We start from the raw sequence: 15,168 nt of genomic DNA, 5'->3' as shown, positions 1-15,168 counted from the left end.
AGTCTGGAGAAAGACAATATAAGTCTGCATGGAAGGGAAGTAGGACCTCAGTTCAATAAAGCAACTAAACACATCTCAGTTCTAAGCATGAAATTAAATTCTTTATTCAGAAACAAATTTAAAAAACTCAAGCATCTGCTACACTGAGCCCACCACTGAACTTCACTGTTGTCTTTGAAACTTGGAGATTTGCCTTCATTAAGCATTTGCCTACGTGCTCTGCTGAATAAGGGTGCAGAGGGAAGGTTCTTCATCCACTGAAAACCATGCATGTGCTAAGTGCCTTTCTGAGTCACAGCATAAAAAGCAAAACTGTTTAAGACCACCCATGAGCTGGACTTGTCCCACCAAGCCTCCATGCCCTCTGAAAGCAACATGAGATATTAAAAAGGAGCAAAATAGCATTTGAATCACAGGCTACAGCTGTCTTCAAATAAAAATGTTTAATGGAAAGACTTTCCAATTTCACAATCTTCAGGAGTTTGTTCTTCATTCCCCATATCTATGGATATCATATTCAGAATCTGGAAGGGGAGCAAGCCCTTCACAGCACTCCTGCCTTCATGTCTGCCCTTTTGCTAGGTCTTCACACCAAACCTTTGACTAATTCTTCCCCACCCTTTCCACCCAACTCACATTACGATGAATCTCCTCCGCAGCTCAAATGTGATTCACCTCAACTGTTTCAGAAGGCATTGCTTTAGGCTCCCTAATATTCAGTGGAAGAAGGAAGCACTATCAAGGAACAATCCATCACTTCTGCTTTAAACATGTACTTTAGGATGAGATGACTTAAGCACTGGAGACAAAACACACAGGGAATCCAGAGTAGCTCAAGTTTAAAAGTCACATTTACCCAAATGAATGGCAGTATCTCGGCTAGCTCTCCCAGGCAAACTCTTATCTACCTTAATAGTCTCTGCAAAGATCATTCACCCATCCATCATTATCACACTGCCACTACGCTTCAAGGCCTCCCTTCACAGGCTCTCCCAATTCTAGATCATCAAATGTGAACTCCTAATCTTTTTTTTTCAGGTCTCTGCCAGCATGCTCCCACCTAAAAAAGGTAAAAGCTCATCTCCCATTCTGGATCAAGACTTCAATCAGCTGGTGATATCTGCTCTCACTGTCCATGGAATGTCAACAATGGTACCTCTATATCCTCCATAAAATGTTAGTTTGACCCAAAACTTCATGATAGTTCACTGATGACGACCAGTGTCACCTCACTGGTTCATTCTTAATTGCCTTTCTCTCCATCCATTGCTTCTTCCTTAAACTGCTAACTCTTGGGCTGGAGTCCACCTTTAGTATTTGAAAAGCACATATCACAGTGAAACTTAATTCCAAGACTGGAACAAGAGAAGTTCTAACAACAATCTTTCACTACCTGAAGGGGAATTACAGAGGGGTCAGACTCTTCTCTGAAGTTTACAGCAAAAGGACAAGAGGCAGGCATCATTCACAAGTTGCAGCAAGGGAAAATCACACAGGATGTGAAGAAAAAATTATGCACCATGACAAGAGCTGAGCATTGGAAAAGAGGTTCAGAGATGCTGTGAAATCTCCATCTTTGCAGATTTTCACAACTGAACTGGATGAGGCCCTGAGCAACGTGATCTGGTTTTGGAATTAGCCCTGCTTTGAGAAGGAGGCTGGACAAGAGACCTCTAGCAGTCCCTTCCAGCATAAATTATTTTTTCTTTCCTTGATTCTAGGACATATAGCTCCTATGGTAAAAATAATAATATGTAACAGTTACTACCAAACCCTTCCTATTGGCAATGCTGTAATGAACAGTTTACAGACTGTATCTTGAACAATAACCAGCAATCTAGAGGCTTTGAGGTTTTTTTCACTCATGTTTCTAATATTTTGGACTCTGTTCACATAATTGTAATTAAAATATTATGCCAAATACTATGAAAAGGTATTTTTAAATTATTTTTATATTTAAAGATAGAATTTTCTTTTAAACTTTTTTTTCTGTCCAAAAGAAAGAAACATTGAAAGTCTAAACAAGACTTGAAAATATTCATGAAAAGACACTTGTTTTGAGGAAGTAGGAGTTCGTTACACCTGGAAAGGTCTCTCAAGTTCAAGATGGACTAAATAGCTGATCTCCCAGCAGTTAGGACATGAGACATGATGAGGAAAGATCCTCATTCCATCTGATTTGGAACTCACCTAGTCAAAATCCTGTCATGTGGTCTGAGGCATCATTCTTGTCAGCCAGAGAATTCCTGGCCTTCCTCTCTGCTTTGAGTCAGTCAATAACAGAAGGAGCAGGCTGGTCCCTGGACCTCCTTGCCCCCAAAACAAGGAAACAGCAGGAGCACAGCACTCCTCTGAGCAGCCCTGGGGACTGGAACTGAGAAAGCAGAAAGGTTTTGCCTGTGATGGCCACACTACAAAGTACAGCCACTGGGGCTGGGGCACGGGCCATCTCTCTGCTTCTGCTGGCATGAGCCTCCTGAAACCCAAGCTATGTCTGGGCTGTGGGAGTCTGCTACTGCCACTCAAAGGGAATTGATACTTTAGTCCATGCACTGGGACGCCTGCTAGCAGAGCCTGGCTGGCAGCCCTGCAGGCAACCTGTTCAAACTCATCAGCACACTTCCTTTTATTCGCTTTCGCCTTCTTTCCTCCTTCCTCCCAGAACTTCCTTTCCACAGGAAAAGCCACCCCTGCTAGAGGACAGCACTCCCAAAACTAAGGCAGCACAGAGATAACAGCACTCAGAAAGCCTCTCACGTCCCAGGAACCTGGGTCACAGCAAGAGAGATTATCCCATAGACCCCAGAGGCAGATGGCTCCCTTCCAGTTCTCTGGCACTTCAGCTACTATTACCAGGGCAAGGGTTTAGCATTGCAGTGAGGACAGCTAATGTATTTTAATCTCCAGCTGCATTGCTCACTATTTACTTTCCCGGCATACACAACCCGGAGTGGATAGTTATTCAGCCAGGATTACGCAAAATTTTATAGAGCTTTAATTAGTTTCACTTTCTTCCAGCTCTGTTAAAGAAGTACTTTTCAGCTCTTGAAACACCAAATGGATTTTCTTTCTTATTTAGTGAAAACAAGCTGCGTTTCTGTACAAACACATGCCATTTAATTGATCATTCCCAGAGAAGGACAGCTTCCAAGTTCTCCACCCATTAAGCTCCACAATAGAGCTGTCAGTCTGGGGAACAAGACATGCACGGGCAGGAGCAGCATGCTCCCAGCACCTGACTCTCAACGTGGGCTCACTTGCACAGCAATGAGGTACTCGTGAGCCAGAGGTCAGGACAGGATGTCGAAACACATCTCTGTGAACTGGCTTTCTCAGAACGCCACTGTCACTGCCACAGCACTTTCCCAAATGGCACAGCCTTTGTCAAGATCATGTAGAGCCAGCAGAACTTCTGCTGGTGAGAGCCAATCCAAATGATCCCAGACCCAGAGAACTGATCAGTACTTACGAAAGCATGACGTGCTATATGTCAAAGAGCACTGCAGGAAGCATCTAACAATTATCCCCACACTGGCACCAGAAACCAGAAATTTTCATACATTTGGACATGATTGATGAAATTCAAGCAGCCGTTCATCTGAAGGACAGTACTTGTTAGCTGACTGATTGCGATGGTAAATGACTAGTTTCTATTTGTCTTCTCTTGTAATAAGGGCCATAGCAAAATTTAGCCAGCTCTTCAGAGAAAAAAAAAACACACATAAAGCTCTTCACCCAACAGTAGCCAGCTCAAATAAAAAATCACTATTTTCAAAGCTACTAAGATAAAAAAAAAGGATTAGCAGTAAAAGAAAGTAATTCTGTATGAAGAAATAGCTTGATAAAGCAAACCAGCAGGAAGTGTTTAGTTCTCAAGGCTGGTTGTTATGAATAGGAAGATAAGGAGGCAAAGGCAATGTTTATGCAGTGCTTTGATACATATCATTGCGTATCTACAGGAGGCAAGGAGGTGCCATGTGGCTCGCTGGACAGCTCCAGCTTTACATCCAAGAATTAACGTTTGCACTTTCATAGAATCATAGAATCATCTAGGTTGGAAAGGACTTTAAGGGAGAACAGACTACATTTGGAATTAAAACCGGTGTAGTTTAAAAGAAAGAAGGATATGTACATGATCAAGATTTGATCTATCTGTTTCAATTTATAGACACAGAGTGGAAAAGTAAATTCCTGCAGAAATGTCATTTACTGGATAAAATTTTTATCTAAATTAAACCATCTTTTCTCCAAAGCTTCCTTCTTGGGTTTGCAGTGCTGCAAACCTGAAAGTGCCATAAACTAAAAACGATCAAATTCAGCGGTGTGTGTAGCCTGTTTTTACCACCCACATTTCCTCACACCCTCAAAAAAATAGAATCTGCAGAACTATTAAAAAATTCTAGAAATGTGCAAATGTTTGTTCTAATATAATATTTTTAAAATACTTGGTTTACTAATATATAGGGCAAAATGAAAATAAAAAGAAAACAGAAACACTCTTCTTTAAAAAGTTGGTATTATCCACTACCCTGTTTTTCTCGTTGTGAATCTCTCAGATCATCACATCACCAGCAGGATCCCACAGTAATCTCTAACACAAAGAAAGCTGATTGCTGAATTCATAGCAATGAAGAGTTTGCCTTAGAGGAAAATGCCTCCCTCAGGCACTCATTGAGAGCCCCGAGCAATGGGAGTACAGCATACTCCATCTAAGCTAATAAATCAAACAGTGCAAAGGTCTGTTTTAAGTACTTAATCATTTATACTGTTAAATTTTTAGAATGGTTCCTGGCCACATTTTTGCCCCAAGCAATCTAGCGGTATCTCAAACAGTTCCCGGGAATGATCTGGGAGTTAGGCTGCACCATGGACCATTCTCAATGGGCAGTTTGCACACAGTCTCCCCATTTTAGAAGCTGAAGGAGCTTAATAGTATGGGCACAAGCCACTCTCTGGCATTTGGCCTGAAGGCTGAAGAGCTGTCCTGGCAATCCTAATATACTAGTAGAGATATAACCTATGAGACTGAAACTAAACAAGTATGCACCTGATTGATAGTGCATACCCTGCAATGAGATCCCTGCACTGTCTTCCTCCACCAGCTTCAGCAGAGGCATGCAAGAAGCAGGGCAGGCACAACTATACTCTGGTTTGCAATACGAAGACCACAGAGTTTAGAGGACTTAATTGGTATTTCTCATCTGCTCTTGACAGGATAATAATATGTAAGCAGATGCCTTATATGAACAAAAGCTAAAGGCTGCTTTCTTTCTAGCTAAAGGCAGCTATGAATATCACTGAAATGTTTCATGGCAAAACTACCAGTCAGCCAACGTCAGCCGTTCTTCCTCACATACAACTACCTCCTTCAAACATCCAGTAATTACCACAAGATGGCTACAGATTTAAACCCTGCCAAAGTACTACCCCAGGAAAGGCTTCTCATGATGAGATGCTTATACTGCATTAATTCACAGTAGGACTGAATTTTGGCAGTCTCAGACCAGGAAAATTATTTAACTTGTCCCCGCTGGCTGATATACTCAAACTGCTCAGCTGTTTTAACAGCTTCAGGAGAGCATATGAATTATAGCAAGCTTTGCTTTTGTTTTTGATGAATAATCCCCCCTCCTCCAAATTATGTGAACTCAGCAAGGATTCTATATCAAAATGTCAAAAGATTCATTTGCCTTTGTTTTATGGTTTGTTTGTTTGTTTGTTTTTCACATTCAAGTAAATGCATTTTCCAGTGTATCGTATGTACAGAAACCCTTTAAGAGAACATAAATCTCAGTGCCTGCTGTACAAGCCTTCACCCTTTTGCTGACCAGCCCTGTGAAATCTGACAGGTCATTTGCACCAGCATTTTCATGTGGCAGATCTAATTCTGTACTAGAAAGTTGCCTCATTTCATAAGTGTTGCAAACCTGCAGTTCCCATAAAACACAACTGCTCAGCTGCTGTGAAAACTTAAGCTTCCTTAATCGCATAAGGGCCTGCTCCCACAAGTAGCTATGCCTTTTCTCAAATCCACAAATGTGAATAGAGCCATTGACTTCGAGTCAACTTTCAAGTGCTTTCAAGTTAAACAGAAACTTAAGAGCTTTGGATTTGAGCTAAAGTTTTAAAACGTTTCTCTTAAGCTTCTTGGTGCCAAGTTTCATCCAGCTGTAAAGCAGAGATACAGATTTACCACCAACATTTGCAGATGAAAACACACCTCAAAAGGAACAGTAAAAGCTCTGCTTTTGCTACAACTGGAGCAACAAGAGCTGTTCTGTACAGAAGGCTGAAGATTGTCTTCCAACACATTATTTCCACATACCGCACAGGTGTACACATGAGTCTGTATCAGACACAAGTATGCTACATCCAAACAGGCTCCTCCATATAAGCACACTCAGAATACACTCCAAGTACACATTTCTCTCAGTCTAAATGCATTTTATAGAAACTCGACATTTTGATTCTTAATCTGTGCAACTTTCTTTCTTTCTTTCTTTAAGGCAGCTGTTTTGTTTTTAAAGCAGCAACCCAACTACCAAAATCTACAGGGGAACTGGAAAACTGTCCATAGATCACATCTTCAGGGGAAGCGCATGACATTTTTTGACTCATTGAAAAAGAATTTGTCTGGCAGCTCTTGGTACCTAGGTACTTTTGATAACCTCACTGGCAAGAAGTCCCCCTCTCTAAATGTAAACTGAAATATTTTTATGGACCAAAAGAAATCATCAAGGGATGATCAAGAAACCCATCAAGAAATCAAGGGAAAACAGCCTGGAAGAGAAGAGGGACTAAAACAAAGATCAGGAAGAACTGGTTGGGGATTGAAAACAGCAAGGGTGTAGACCCATGCCACTCTGATCCCATGTGCACTGATCTCGGACTGGGGAAAAAAGACATTGGCGGAGCTGAGAAAATATTCTCTGTCTTCTACGAAAGCTACCACAAAGGTTTTAAGATTAAATTGTTGCTTGCCTTTGGAGCCTGTTGCTTTTCCTGACCTGGCGTCCCTCTATCTTTCTTTGTAAATTAGACAGAGAGAAAAAAAAAGGGGGGGGGACGGGACACAAGACAGAACATAAGGAAATAGAACAGCTTTTCTTTCTTTATCTAAGGAAATATTAAAGACGGGCCAATTACACTACGGTCCAGAAGGATCACTGACACTTTTTTAATGCTGTGGGAACAGCCTTTACAAATTCTGTGCAAGACCAATGCACCTCCTGCTTAATCTCTCACATTTGCTTTCCAAGTTATCACTTACCACACTAAATACCACACCATCACTTAAAACAAACAAGCCACCAAAGAAGACAGTCTGATTTAGGACCGTGGGCTGGAAAGCTGTTTTAAGTCCAATCTGACACAGGCCAATCTTATCTCCACCTCATCCCAGCATCACCCAGGGGGAAGCTTGTGATGAAGAAGGACCATGAGCAAAAGCCTCTCTTACATTTTGCTCAAGAGAGACTTGGAGCAAACACTTGGATGGATGTGCGGGCTGAGCCCTGCCCTTCACCACCGCTGTTTGCTGATGCCTGCGGTGAAAGAGCGATGGATGCTGAGCACATGCTGCGAGGAGAGGGACCAGGGCAAGAGGCTGGGGACAACAGGCACCAGACATGGCCACCCGCTGCCTCACTGAACTGGGCGGTGGCATAAAAACCCCTTTCCTCTGGGGCAGGGAGCTGCGATCCCAGTGGGGTCCCTGTGCTGGACCTTTTCTGGCAAGGAAAGGGGACGGGGAGACAGCTACTTCACAGAGAAGGGGAGATCAAGAAGGGCCATGGTTCAGCCCAGGGGATCTGAGGAGACCCAGAGGTGAGCGGCCATGGGGTGTTTCAGCGCCTGGAGACAGGCGGGACTTGTGAGGGAGCGAGTAACAGCCACCGGGACGGGTCCCTCAGCACCCGGGCGCGGGCGGGACCTGTGAGGGAGCAGGTAACGGTCCCCGGACGGGGTCTCTCAGAGCCCGGGAAAGGCGGGACCTGTGAGGGAGCAGGTAACGGTCCCCGGACGGGGTCTCTCAGAGCCCGGGAACGGGCGGGATCTGTGAGGGAGCAGGTAACGGCCACCGGGACGGGTGTCTCGGAGCCCGGGAACGGGCGGGAATCTGTGAGGGAGCGGGTAACGGTTCCCGGACGGGGTCTCTCGGAGCCCGGGAACGGGCGGGATCTATGAGGGAGCAGGTAACGGTCACCGGGACGGGTCCCTCCGCACCCGGAGGCGGGCGGGACCTGTGAGGGAACGGGGGCTGTGCCCCCGTTCCCTCACAGACCGAGTGGGTTCCCCGCGGTCGTGGGGCGTTCCCCGCCCTCCCTCCCTGCCCCCGCGCCACCCCTTCCCCGGCCTCGGCACTTACGGGCAAGAGCAGGAGCGCGGCGGCGGCCGCCGCCGGGAGGCTGCGCTGCGGCGCCCGCCCCGCCATGGGGCCGGCGAGGCTGGTGGGGGGTTCTCCCCGGGGCTGGCGCTGCCCGCTCAGCCGGAGCCTCCACGCTGCCCCGGCGCTGGCATCTCCCCCCCGCTGCTGCCCTTGACCCCTGCCCGCCGCCGAGGAGCCAGCCCCGGCGCCGCCAGCGCGTCCCAGGGCAAACCCCCGAGAGGGAGGGAGGGAGCCGGGCGGGGGAGCCAAGCCCGCCCTCCGCCCAGGACGCCTCGGGGATGGAGGCGGCTGGGGACGCCCCGGGGGAGCGCGACCCTCAAAGCCTCCAGAAGCAAGGGGGACCTTCCTCTGCCCCTACAATGAATGCAAGAGGGATTCCCCCTTCCACCAGGCACTGAGTGCAATAGGGACTTCACTGCCCACAATCCTCCAGAAGCAATGGGGTCACCCCCTTCCTAAGCACTAAGTGCAATGGCGATCCCTTTCCCCAGGCGCGGGGTGCAATGGGGATACCTTCCACGCAAGCCTCCAGAAATAATGGGGATCCTCCTCTGCCCCCACTCCCCCCCATGTACTGGGGACTTCACTGCCTCAAAGTTTCCAGGAACAAGAGGATTCACACTGCCCAGGCTCTAGGTGCAATGGGTACCCCTTTCCAAAATTAGGTGCAATGCAGACACCCCCCACAATCCTCCAGAAGCAATCCTCCCTTCACCACCACCCCCTCCCACCAGGCATTAGGTGCAATGTTAACTCAATTGCCCATAAACTTTCAGGAACAACGGGTTTCCCCCACTGCCCAGGCACAAAGTGCATTGTGGACTCCCTACAAGCCTCAGGAAGGAAGGGGGAATCCTCTCTGACACTATGTGCAATGTGAACCACTTTGCCAGTCCTCCAGGAGTAAGGGGACATCCCCCAGCCCTAGATGCAATATTACTAGGTGCAATGAGGACCTCTGCCTCCAAGATAATGAGGAGCAAATCTCTGGGCTTCCTGGGTACCCCAGAGGCAAAAGGGTTCCAGCCTGTTGGTCACCAAATTCATCAGCACACCTTCCTCCAAATCTCCAAGCCTGTGGGGCATCCTCTTTGCTATTCCCCAGCTGCCACGGGAAGCCCTTTCTCCTCAACAGCACCAAGCCTTTTAAGACTTCCCAACGGCATGCCTCAGCTGGGAATGTACACCCTCCTAGCCAGGCAACCCAAAAGCAGCCTGCGTGGCTGTTTCTTGTGCTCTTGGTCTCTGAAACAAGAGACGTTTGTCCTGCTCTTCTCATCTATGGATACTTGCCAGACTGGACCCCTATGCAAGTGAAGGCTAAACAAGGTCACCCCATATCTTCATGCTATATGCACACTGACACACTTGCCCAAGGGGCTTCTGGCCCTCTGCTCTTTTGCCTTAGGGTGGCTGTTGGTGCTAAGGGAATTGAAGTCTTACAGATTTGGACACCTGACCCTGTTGGGGCCCATAAGCTCCTGGGCCTAACAGAGTCTAATTACTCCCTGCCTTCTGCATCCAGCTAGGCCTCTCCATACAATGGATGTGTTTGTGGTATTGTTAGACTGTGGGCATCACGCCAAGCCCTGGTCTTTCCAGTGCCAGCAATGAGCATAAGATTTTTTTTTTCTCCTCTGCTCCATCCCATCTGCTCAGAGGACAGCCAGCTGTGTTGTGAATCACAGTTGGTACCTGCCCACAGCTGCAACTGGGCCTGTTCCCAAAAGACCAGCCATGTTCTGGGACACACAAGCCTCAGTCACAATTCTGGAGCAGTAGCAGACATGACCTCTTCCTTCCCAGCTCAGCTGATAGATTTCCACAGGGAGCAGTGTCATAACTGCCCATCACCTCTGACAGGCAAAGCCTGCCCTAGTCACTTGTTGCCAGTGGTCTCCTTTCAGGGAAGTGGTGCCTCTTCCTCCCTGAGACGCTGCCTTTCCACCACCCTCCATGGTTCTTTTTTAAATCAAAATCGATTGGCATAAAGGTCATGGTGGCACGGAGGAAAGAGTCCCAACAAATTCTCAGGGTTTGCAAAAGCTTAGCAAGCCTTACTTAGAAGCAGAAGTACATGGACGTCTTTCTCTGGGGCCTTGCTGAATTATTTTGCCTTTTGTCATGTGCTCAGAAAGGCTTAAAACAACAGCTTCTCACCCTCTCTAAAACACCTACAAGGAGGCTTACATCCCTAATCCCATGCAGGAAACCCACTTAATATAGTGTGAATATCACAGCAAGGAAATGGGCACTTACATACACTAGTAGAGCTGGAATCCGCCTCACACACCAGCAAAAGTTTTCACAACGCAGCATTTTCTTTTTTCCTCTGGCTATTCAACGGTTTGAATGCATTTAAATATTTAAGCTTGCCTAGTTTTTCCTCCTGTCAGTTGCACACCAACATTTGTTTCCTTTCATTATTAAAAGAAAACAAAACCATAACCCAAAGTTGCATGCTTCCAATTAATATGAATGCTTTCATGAAAATGCAAAAGGAGGAATAAATCCAGCACAATCTTTTACTGCATTTAAACATCCACCTCCAGGACTGGAAACTCACATGCAACAGGATTACATGAACTCATGAGAATTGGTAAAGGAAGCCTGAAGCTGCATGTGCACAGACATAGGTCATTTGCCGTGAAACCAGAAAGGTTTTCCAGCATGCTGCTCCATGGCTTTCTGATATGATTTATCTGTGTTTATTGCGCTGTCCAGAACCCAAGCCTCATAATGTTAAAAGCTGTATTGAATCAGAACAAAACAACCCCAAACTGTGACTATCTAAGGATTAAACAAATCATTCCCTCAGTCTCGTTTCCAGGGCTTTTCCCTTTATAGCTGACTGCAAAGTCCAACCAAAGCTTTTCGTTGGCTGTGTTGCTTATAAGGTCACTCCCCTTCAGATCCCCTTGTGTTCTTTAAGGGCTGAGCTCATGTTGCAGCTTTTCCCTCAGTCATGGTGCGCCTGGGGACTCTTCTCCCCGTCATCTCCTTCTATAAAACTTGTAGGATCATTCATCATACTATCTGGCTTTATGGGTGAAATTGGACAAAGAGTTAAAATGGAGACAGAGAGACATATACAGACACAGATATACACACACACACTCGTGCATGTGGATATGGCATGTGAAACATAAGCCTTGTTCTTTTAGGAAACAGACTAAGACCCATGAGATCAATATGCAGATATTCAGGAATGCAGAAGAACATGACAATTCTGATCAATTGGATGGAGTGAGTCTCCATATGGGATCATGGCATGGATCCAATTGTTCAGTTCTTGCCCGAATGACTTTAAGATACTGCTTGCAACCATGCCCATACAAGGATGACTCCTTCTTGCTTGTTTGGTGGTGTGTTTTTTTTCTTTTTAAAGCTCCTGAAAGGACTGAGACATATCTTCAACTCTAAGCCTGCAAGTATTCCCACTGCTCTCAGTGGTGAAACTGTACAGAAAGAATCCTCGCTGGAGGAAAGGCATGGCCAGCTCTTGGTGTAACATCTAACACAGTAAGGTCCTTGCCGTGTCTGGAACCCTGAGGAGTTTCTACAATACAACTAAGTAACTAAGTAACTTGATAAACAGTTTTAATAATAATCACAAACATCACACAAACATCACACAAGACAAGTACCCAAAGGGTGGAATCGGACTGAATCAGGTGCCAACTTTGTCTCTCTGAAATATTGGATGATCTCTCAGAGGGATGAGATGTCTTTCAGTTAGAGTAAAGGGAACCAACAGAAAATATCAAATACGTCCCTCCAGGTTGAGATCCAGAGCCCTCTTCTATGGATGTGTTACCAGCAGAGCAATGGCAGGGATGATGACTGGACTGCTCATCTGCTAAGGTCAGTTTATTGGGTCTTAAGGTCAGTTTATTGGGGCTGAGCTCCAGCTGCTGCATCTGTCCTATGAGTATCTTGAATGAGCACACTATCTCCTCTCGAAGTTGAGCCTGGACTGAAAAAGCTCTGGTATCAGGAAGAGATGAGTATGTGGCGATCACAGACATATGGTTGGGTGCAGAGTGGTGCTTGCACTTTTTGCTAGGACTTCAGTGGATCAAAACACTCAAAAAGCCTAGGTTCTGTTTCTGACCCTAGCCTCAACCTCTACCTAGGCTCTCTCTATACTCCGTGCAAAATGCAGGGCTAACTCCTATTGTCAGCAATCAAATGATGCAGGCTTTTGGGGAAGGCGGACAGACTGGGTCCCCATTTGGGACCTCAGGTAGGTTTTAGGTCTCTTGTGTAGGATCTGAGTGGATCCAATTTTAAGTATGTATCAGAGGTTTTATTCATCCCCTAAGCTAATAAAGTTAAACTCCTTCCAGAGATGTTGTGACAGCTCAGAACAGCTACAAATCTCTGAATGTGTTGTACTGCCCTGTCCCATTTTGACTGCATCAGTTTCAGCTCTGTTTCAAAGAGGCAGGTGAATTGATCTAGGTATGCCAGATCTGAAAAAGGTCAGGCTGGGAAAGGGAATGGGAAGAGTCCCCCCTGCTTCTTGCAGAGTGAGTGAATGCCATAGGGAAAAGAGCACACAATGACATTTGAAACCAGAATAATGTCTGCAAGGGAGGAAAGTTAGCTGGAAGGCTCTTATTAATAATGAATGTAATGGTTTCCTTAAATAATGGTGGGTCAGAGTTGGTAACAAGCACAGCTCAGGATAACAGAAATCACTCTGACAAAGTAAAGGCACATACTTTCTTCCTCTTCAGCAAGCTAGTACTTGCAATTACACTTGAATGAGGAATGTAAGTAGGATGGAGGAGAAAATTGTGATATTTAAAGAAAGTTCCATTGTTTGAAATGGTTCATAATAGTGAGTCTCTGGGGTGTAGTATAAACCTTAGGATTGGGGGCAGAGGAGGAAAATGAGGTGGAAGCATCACCCCTTAGGCATAAAATAGATTTTCTGGCTTTCTTTACCGTGGAACTCATGTGGACACAGTATTCTCATGCAATAACACAGGGCTTTTCCTTGCGACAGTATCCTCAGTTTAGTGTTTTGCACATCCTATTGCCAAGGCAATGCAATCAGCTCACCGGTTCCCTAGAGCCCCACAAACCTAAGCTAGCACCAAGCCCATATAGTCTGGGCGAATTGTTCTGGTGGCTGCAGGCACTGCCAGATGCTCCTCTTTCCCTAGCTGGCTGGGGGACAGCAAAGCTGCCACATCAGGGGATGTCGATCTGGGTGCCTTGCAGTCTGACTTGCAGGTGCCTTGCTCCAGCTGACAGTCAGGCTGTGAAGGACAACTGGCAGCCTGGACACCATTGCTCTGAGGGGATCCCGAAGGTCCCTGGCAAAGCAGTTTCAGAGACAAATTTCCTGTCCAAACAAGCAGGCATGGAGCCTCCTCTCAGCCCAGGACCTTACTGGAGGGAAAACAAAGGCAATACATCCCGGCAAGGTTTTAAGATCAGATGTCCCACCCTGGGGCAAGGGGAGGGAGAAAATCCTATCACAGACCACAATTGTCATTAAATCATCACGGTTACTAGCCCTGTTCTGTCCTTGTCCTGTGGAAGGGACTGTAGACATCAGTGCCTGGCAGACATCTGATGCAAAAATCTGGGTGTATTGACTACAGGACAACACTTTTTCCTTCACCTTTCTCTAGGTGAAAAAGTACCTAGGTCAATGCATTCCTAGCTGGTCCGTATCATATGTGATGGGAGGGGTAGTTGGACTTGTCAGGAAGAGGCTAAAAAGGATAGTTGGACCAGTATCTACTACAGAGAGATGATTACAAGGACAGGGCAAACGTGGAGTGATACTCCCATCATCCAGAGATCTGTGGCACATACTTATTGATACAGCTATCTTTGTATTTCAAGTCTCAAGGTGTCTTCCTCCCATGGTTTCTTTCATTATCCAAGAAATTATTCCTGTGTCTCACTAGAAGGATAAATTACTCCTTTCCCCATGGATCACATGAAGGAGGAGGAACTACTGATTACACAAATGACAACACAGATCCCAATTCAGGAAATCATTAGTTGCACTTGCTTTGGCCCATCCATACTTAGATAAGTACTGAAACCTCTATAAACCTGTACCATAGTTGCAATTAAAACAGTGGGATTTTAAAATATGGTTAAATGTATTATCAGGAAATGTTTCCCTTTACAAATGGGGGAGGAGAAAAATGTGTCATGAGAGCAACTGCCTAATTTGGCTTCACAAGTTCAAGCCACACTGATACCCTCTAAGTAGATCTGACATTTTGATGGATCCTCGATACAACTTGATTATTTCCAAATAACTTTCCAGTTACTTCTATGGGAGTAAATTTGGGATTTTCACATAGCAGAAAGGAATGTCTTATTTAGCCTCTCTCTTTCACTCTTTTATCAGAAATATATTCTGCATTTTGCATTTAGATTGCAGCGTTAAACTGTATTTTCACTGATGCTGAAAGAGATCTGACTGTAGACAATCAAATGAAGATTGAGACCCACACTTTCTGCATCCAACTTTAATCCCTTGATTACACTTGAATCTGACTCATCTTTTTTCTATTGTAGTGCTTTCTGCAGAATGTAGCTTTCAGTGCTGTTTCCTAAATTGTGTTTGTTTTCCCACTTCACAAGCAATGTCTTCAAACAATGCTCATTCTCCAAGGTGTGATTTTTTTGTATCAGCAGTCTTAAAGAAAAATAAATAACAAAGCTTGAGGGCCAAACCACCAATACTTTTAACTTGAAATATTTTTATAGGTTACTGTTAAGGCCTTAATAGGAAGAACTCT

General features: G+C 45.5%; 1 protein-coding gene across 1 annotated transcript in view; it reads right to left on the bottom strand.

The window, feature by feature from the left end:
• CRHR2 (corticotropin releasing hormone receptor 2) overlaps positions 1–8,553 on the bottom strand; it is a 175,613-nt gene extending 167,060 nt beyond the window's left edge. The window contains exon 1 of the mRNA XM_075495498.1: positions 8,369–8,553. Within this exon, the coding sequence (XP_075351613.1) occupies positions 8,369–8,434 (66 nt within the window). The 5' untranslated portion in view covers positions 8,435–8,553. The remainder of the gene's footprint in view (positions 1–8,368) is intronic.
• Positions 8,554–15,168: the final 6,615 nt, after the last annotated feature.

The sequence above is a fragment of the Mycteria americana genome, chromosome 2, assembly GCF_035582795.1.
Source record: "Mycteria americana isolate JAX WOST 10 ecotype Jacksonville Zoo and Gardens chromosome 2, USCA_MyAme_1.0, whole genome shotgun sequence".
NCBI lineage: Eukaryota > Metazoa > Chordata > Aves > Ciconiiformes > Ciconiidae > Mycteria > Mycteria americana.
Note: the sequence above shows the minus strand (reverse complement) of the source record. Positions and strands in the feature narration are given on the sequence as shown.